General features: G+C 40.3%; 1 protein-coding gene across 1 annotated transcript in view; it reads right to left on the bottom strand.

Annotated features, from left to right (window-relative positions):
* Positions 1–1,129, bottom strand: part of ntm (neurotrimin) — a 49,091-nt gene extending 47,962 nt beyond the window's left edge. Inside the window, exon 1 of the mRNA XM_037687618.1 lies at positions 911–1,129. Within this exon, the coding sequence (XP_037543546.1) occupies positions 911–1,068 (158 nt within the window). The 5' untranslated portion in view covers positions 1,069–1,129. The remainder of the gene's footprint in view (positions 1–910) is intronic.
* Positions 1,130–7,203: the final 6,074 nt, after the last annotated feature.

The raw sequence follows: 7,203 nt of genomic DNA, 5'->3' as shown, positions 1-7,203 counted from the left end.
ACAGGTCGCGAGTCCATCAGAGGGACACCTGGACAGGTCGTGAGTCCTTCAGAGACCTACATAAGAAAACAAGTCTCACTCACAGCCATGTGCAGGTTGTTCACCAATGAACGGAACATGAATGATTCTGATGTGCTGCATTTACTTCAGCGTGGGAGGAAACTGAATGATTTAGAGAAAAAACTCACACGTGCACAGGGAGAGTACGAAATCTCCACACAAAAATCATTTTGGTGTAATTTAAGAAATGTCTGTACCTCTGTGGCACATAAAATTGAAGTCAACCAATTTTGCTGCTACAGCTAATCATCCGCAGCTTCAGAGAAACGGCTAAATACTGACTCCATTTTTGAAGTATTGAACTAAGTCTTTATGTTGTAGTAGTTGAGTCTCATTTTTAATGTTTCCACGTGCTAACACGGCCCTGGTGTTTTACAAGACAGAACATAATGTGGTTTCAGTTTAACACAACATGAGCTCAGCCTAAAACCCTGACAGGTGGTGGGTTCACGTGTTCCTTCAAACAAACAAAAGTGGTTATTCTATTGTGATGCAGTCATGATATGAAATGTAAAATAACACATGTCTGACAATGATAAGATAGAGCATAATTTTAAAGCAGATTTTCAAATTCTCCTCCATTTGTTTTACTTTGTAGTTCTTAAAACTGATCTAGGATTTCAAAAACTTTTATGTTTCCCAGCAGCACTTGAAGGCAACTGTTGAGTTAAAGCTTGAAATGACCTCACCATCTCTCAACTTAAACTTCCCCTTCCCTTTTGGACCCATGCAGATCTGCAGACTCCCTTCATGAAACACAAACCATTCTGTTTTTGTTGATCCAGTGGAAGCTCGGGCAGGATCCATAAGCTCAAACCTAATCTGTCAGGAAGGCATGAAAAGTACTGACCTGAGGAGGACCGTCTCTCCCTGTCGGACTGTGATGTTGTCCATTACTTTATTCTCAGAACCCAGTTGGCTTTGGACCGGCCATGCAACGACAAATAGGATCCACAGAGACAAAGCTGCACATGTGGAAAAGGTGGAAAGATTTCTGCAGACACTCATTATCTGCAGCGCCTGGCCGGCACGGTTAGTCTGCACGCACGGTTGCTCGTCCACTTGCAGTTATTGTGGAGCCAGCCCCTTTTTTTCTGAACCAACTTCACCAGCAGCTTCTCTGTGGGCGTTCCTAGAGAGCAAACGCTGATTGGCTGACTGTGTTTGACAGACAAACGCTGATTGGCTGGCTGTGTTTGACAGACAAACGCTGATTGGCTGGCTGTGTTTGACAGACAAACGCTGATTGGCTGGCTGTGTTTGACAGACAAACGCTGATTGGCTGGTTGTGTTTACTCTGTTTTTCCTTTTTTTTATTTCTCCTAACCCTGAATGTGCCTTGAAGGAATCAAACTGAAAGTAATGTGATTTTCATTGATCAAGTTTATATATATATGAAGATAGATAGATAGATAGATAGATAGATAGATAGATAGATAGATAGATTATCCTGTTGAGGTACATTGCAAGCATTTCAACATCAAAAGGCACTGATGTTTAGACTTTTTTTTTTTTTTGCATAACAAATCAACATGTGTTTGTCCAATATCACTGTTATGCTGATGGCTCGATACTTAATCACCAATTTTTTTTTAAATGACTGAACTTCTTTTTTTTTTTCGTCATGTATTCCCCCATGCTTCCCGCAGGGCTGTGTGCTGAGCCCCCTCCTGTTCACTTTACTCACTTACGACTTAACACCTACCGATCTAGGCTGTTTGTTGTAAAGTTTGCAGACGATACAATGGTGGTGGGAAACCTGGAGAGCTGGTGCAGGAAGAACAACCTTCACATCAATGTGAAGAAGACGAAGGAGATGGTCATGGACTTCAGACGGAACAAACACACCTACCCAGCCCCCGAACATAGGAGGATCTGCAGGCAGTGGAAGTGGTCTCCAGCTACAAGTACTTGGGTGTGCACCTGAACAACAACCTCAGCTGGAGCAACAACACCACCAGCCTGATGAAGAAAGCTCATCAGAGACTCTACTTCCTCAGACGGCTGAGACGAGCTGGTCTAGAAGCTCAGTCCTCACCTCCTTCTACAGGTGTGCAGTGGAGAGCATCCTGTGCTCCAGCATCAACATGTGGCATGGAGGCTGCACAGCTGCAGAAAGAAAAGCTCTGCAGAGAGTGGTGAAGGCTGCACAGATGGAGTCAGCCTTCCCACCATCAGACACCTACACCTCCAGATGCAGGAAGAGAGCCACCTGCATCATGAAGGACCCCACTCACCCAGCACACACACTTTTTGCCCCACTCCCCTCAGGAAGGAGGTTAAAGAGCATTAAGTGTACCACTAGACTGAGGAACAGCTTCTACCCTGAGGCTGTTTGACTCATGAGTATCTAACCAGGATAATCACTGTGGAAAATCACTGTAATGCCACTTAATTGTTGGTATGTGCTGCTGACTGTCCATGCTGCTGATCTTTTAAATTGCATTTCTTTTATTTTGGAGGGGAGTGGAAAATATAAATATTTAGATCTAATCATATAAATTTTTGCTTTAATGAAGTCTCTGAGGATATATTCCCTTTAAAGTGCAACAGTAGAACAGTAATAGTATAAGCAGCGTCTTACTGCTTGTAATGGGATGTCAAATGCAGTAACAAGTTTATACTTGTTCCTGCCTGATCACATCTGATCTGATCTGTATTATTAAAGACTGCACACATTGATTATCAGTAAGGATTTAGCATGTGATCAATTGTTATTGATAATTAGTGATTAGAACTCTCAATCGAGAACTTGAGTCCCCAGTTTGAATCCTTTATTGGCTCTTCTGATTGACTGTAAATTGTTCCTAGCTGTGACTGGGACTGTGGATGGTTGTTAGTCTCTTTGTCTGTGTCTCTGTGATGGACTGGAGACGTGTCCTGGTCGTCCCCCGCCTTCACCCAAAAGCAGCTGAGACGGGCTCCAATCCCAAACAAAGGGGACAAAACGGATGATTTACTACAGCAGAAAACTGATATTTAAACATAAATTACCATTTCTTTTATGTTAATCTCAATCAGTAACATTTGAAATTCTGCATATTTTATAAATTTTTATTAACTGTTTTGTAGGAATGAACACATTTGTAACATTCATTCAAAATATGCCTTTTATTACTATTTATTACTATTAACAACTTACCTATTAACAATAAAATCTTCCAGTCAGGCCCTGTTTGCACCAACTGTTGTGTTCGTAACATTTCAGAATAACTAACTCTTTCAGATACAAAATATCTGTAATTTAATTAAAAAAAAATACATTTTTAAATTAATCATGTGACATTAGTACTGATCCTCAGATCTGCATTTTTTTTACTAATCATCACATCTTTTACTCTTTTTAAATAAATTATTTTCACATATTCTGTCATTGCTTTTTTCAAGAGCTCCACACCTGAAAATGCCTCATGAAACCGTCTGCCGTTTGTTCAGAGGTGCCTTCAGCGCTGACGTTCTTCTGTCTGTCGTGACACCAGGGGGCTAGTCAGCACTGAAGCTGATGGAGTGGCGCTTCACCTCGCTTTGCTGTCGCCACAGCTCACTAACGTGACACAGACACACTTGTCTTTCAACACTGTGAAAGACCTTTTCCTCCCAGCCACTGTGCAAATGTGTTTTCTTACGTGTTTCTGCTTTTTTCCGCTCTGGGAGGTAAAACTGCTGAAGAGATGGGAGTGATTTATGATTCTAAACTTTGACCCCAGAGAAGATTGCTAAACTGTACACATCAAACTTTTTTCATTCAACCGTTAATTAGACAGGTAAATCCCATTGAGCCTCGAGGACTCATTTACAAGAGAGACGTGATTTCAACAAAGAAAGATGACAACAATGGACAGTTATAAAAAGGCATACAGATTTTTTTTTTTTTTAACAAATAAGATGCAAAAAAAGTAACAAAAACATCTAGATTCTAAGGTGAATGTAGAAAACTAAAAACAGGAACATGTCTGCATTGGTCCCTGCCAGGAGTCCAACAGATTCTTAAAGCCACTTAGAGAGGTCAAAGGTCGAGAGCTTCAGATCTTTTTCCAAGATCTTCCAGGAAACAGGAGCGGAGTAGGAGAAGGTCCTTTTGTCTAGTTCAGTCCTCACTGAGGGAACACTGCAGGTAATGATGTCCTGAGAGCGCACGCTGTAGCTGCACTCACACAGAGACATGTAGGAGGAACAAAGACTGTTTTCAAGTGTCTGGGATGGAGTTTTGTCTCATGGAGAGATTGAAGATGTGGGTCACAGGGACTGTGATGATATGAGCAGCCAGCCTTAAGAAATAAGGTGGAAGTTCATCTGGACCTGCAGATTTTTTAGGATCAAGATCTTTTTACAGTTTATTGACCTCACTGACTGAGAATGGAGAAAAAGAGAAGCTGTGATTAACTGAGGATTGACTTGTAGGAGGGATTTGATTTGTAGAAGTTTGGTTATTAAGTGAAGTGGCTGATCTTCCATTAGTAACTGTGTCAAATAAAGAACCAGAAGCAACAAAATGTTTGTTGAAACAGTTCAGGATCTCGTGCTGATTTGACACAGGAACAGAGTTAACGAGAAGTTGTGAAAAAGAGATGATAGTGTTAATAGTAAGTGCAACACCTCTTTTTATAGTTTTTATTTAATATATTTACATATTATTTTATGTCATTTTTAAGGTTTGAATATATGTTAACACTTATTTGAACAGAATATAGATTGTGATATTGTTGAAAAGGATGTTTTGCAGAGAATAATGTTGAAGATGTGCACTCATGTTGAAATAAATCACATTGTGAAGCAGCACTTACTTTCACTAAATTGGAAAGATTGGAGAAAAACACACTGAATTACGAGGCTTCACAGGACAGTGCACGATTGTTTGTTATAATTACATGATTTTAATAATAAGACTTGTGATGTAAAGTGGGCCAGTCTGAGGCATGAAGCTCCAGGAATGAAAAGGAGTCCCGCTGCGGCCCTGAATATTAACAGTCTGACAAACTGAATATTGATGGTGTTCGGTGCTGGTGGTGGCTCATTCTGCGCTCCACACCAGTGGAGGTGCTGTTCTTCAGCTAGTGTCTGTTTTGTTTGGTTACTTAATGATAAAAACACATTACAAACTATAACAGACAAGTTTATTGAAATTTACTATAAAAGGAGATCATTCTGAGTTACTTAAAAATGCAAACTGGGTGTGTACAATAATTTTCCTCAACATACAATAATTATAAGCTGTTGGTACGATACGTCAGCATTTCCCATTCGGCAACTCTTCACTGTCTCCTGTTTACAGAATTTTTGGGGACGATTTAAAAAATAATGCCTTAAAAATTGCACAATACACAAAATCCCAGAACAGCTTGATTTTATTATATTTTTTCAAAACCAAACCCTTTTGTTTTGGCAGCTGTGATTATGTCTCTTATTTTAAATACATGTGATGTGTATGGATTGGTTGGACGGATGGTTGGATGATGGATGGATGATTGGTTTCTTTCTGTCTTGTTTTAAACATCTGTGTTGTGTGTGGATCGGTAGACATGTTTCATGCAGTTTCATGTATTGGACAGCAGAGGGCAGTGCTGTTCAAGCTTTGGATTTGAACCCCCTGTCTTCACTGGTTGGATTATGATCCTGAACATTATGCTGGTGAAGATTCTCAGTCATCCAGGTCATGATGAATTCAAAAAGCGTTCAATACAAAAACAACTCGGACGAGGAGCGAAACGTCTTCTGTTACAAATAAAGTCCAGTTGTTTTTGTATTGAACGCTTTTTGGATCCTGAACATTAAACAAAACTGTTCTTTAAACAAAAAGTTATGGTATTTAATCCAAGATATTGTCACCATATCTATAGATTGGAGGATATTTGATCAGTTTTAGAAACAAAGCAATCAAAAGGCACATCCAGAGCTTGTCTGTAATGAAAGGGCTCTTTGTGCAGATGTTTTACCACATGTGAAGCTGAGCGTGGGGACTGTACAGCTTCTGAGTAGAGACAGTCAAAGACACTTCTGATGTGGACAACGACTGAATGTTATTCTAACAGCAACTGAATGGGATTGAATGGGATTGAATGGGATTTCCAGTTTTGTCATGATATTTTACTAACTGACTTCATTAAACTAATAAATTCAAAGAAAGGTTTCCTGAGCTGTCCCTTAGTTCTGCTGCTATAGGCTTAGACTGCTGGAGGACAGACTGACCACACTGTTCACTCTGCTGCTGTCTTTGCTGACTCTGCTCAACCTGTTTGTATTTGTAAGTATTTTTCTATCATTAACGTGTTTTTTGTCTTTCAGGTACATCTGGACATATATCTGGACCTGGACCTATACCTGGACTTGGACCTACATCTGGACCTGGACCTATATCTGGACCTGGACCTATACCTGGACCTGGACCTATATCTGGACCTATATCTGGACCTGGACCTATATCTGGACTTGGACCTACATCTGGACCTGGACCTATATCTGGACCTGGACCTATACCTGGACCTACCATTCTGTGTTCGTCTGTCTCTCCTTCCTGTCCTCTCAACCAGCCGGTCAAAGCAGATGGCCTCTTGTCCTGAGCTGGTTCTGCTGGAGGTTTCTTCCTGTTAAAGGGAGTTTTCCTTCCCACTGTCTCCACTGTGCTTGCTCAGGATGGGAGACTGCAACGAAGCCAAGATTCATCTTGTCTGCTGGATTCCTTAGATAGAGAACTTTACTAATTGGTTTTTATGTGAATGTTCCTGTAAAGTCCCTGAGACAACTTTGTTGTGATTTGGTGCTTTATAAATAAACTGGACTGAATTAATTGAAAAGAGTTATTGCTGCCTGCAGAATCTAGAAAGACATTTTATGAATCTGACTGACTGTGAAAAATATTCTGTGTGTAAAAAATTACTGTTTAGTTTTAGTAGAATTAAGGGTTCAAAAATATTGTGGTAATAATCCATCCAACATCCAACATCCATCCATCCATCCATCCATCCATCCATCCATCCATCCATCCATCCATCCATCCATCCATCATCCATCCATCTATCATTCATCCATTCATCATCCATCCATCTATCATTCATCCATTCATCATCCATTCATCATTCATCCATCCATCTTCCATCATCCATCCATCATTCATCCACCATCCATCTGTCATCCATCATCCATCCA

The sequence above is a fragment of the Nematolebias whitei genome, chromosome 14, assembly GCF_014905685.2.
Source record: "Nematolebias whitei isolate Nwh7 chromosome 14, NemWhi1, whole genome shotgun sequence".
Taxonomy (NCBI): domain Eukaryota; kingdom Metazoa; phylum Chordata; class Actinopteri; order Cyprinodontiformes; family Rivulidae; genus Nematolebias; species Nematolebias whitei.
The sequence above is the reverse complement of the archived record's forward strand: the minus strand, read 5'-3'. Positions and strand labels throughout refer to the sequence as shown.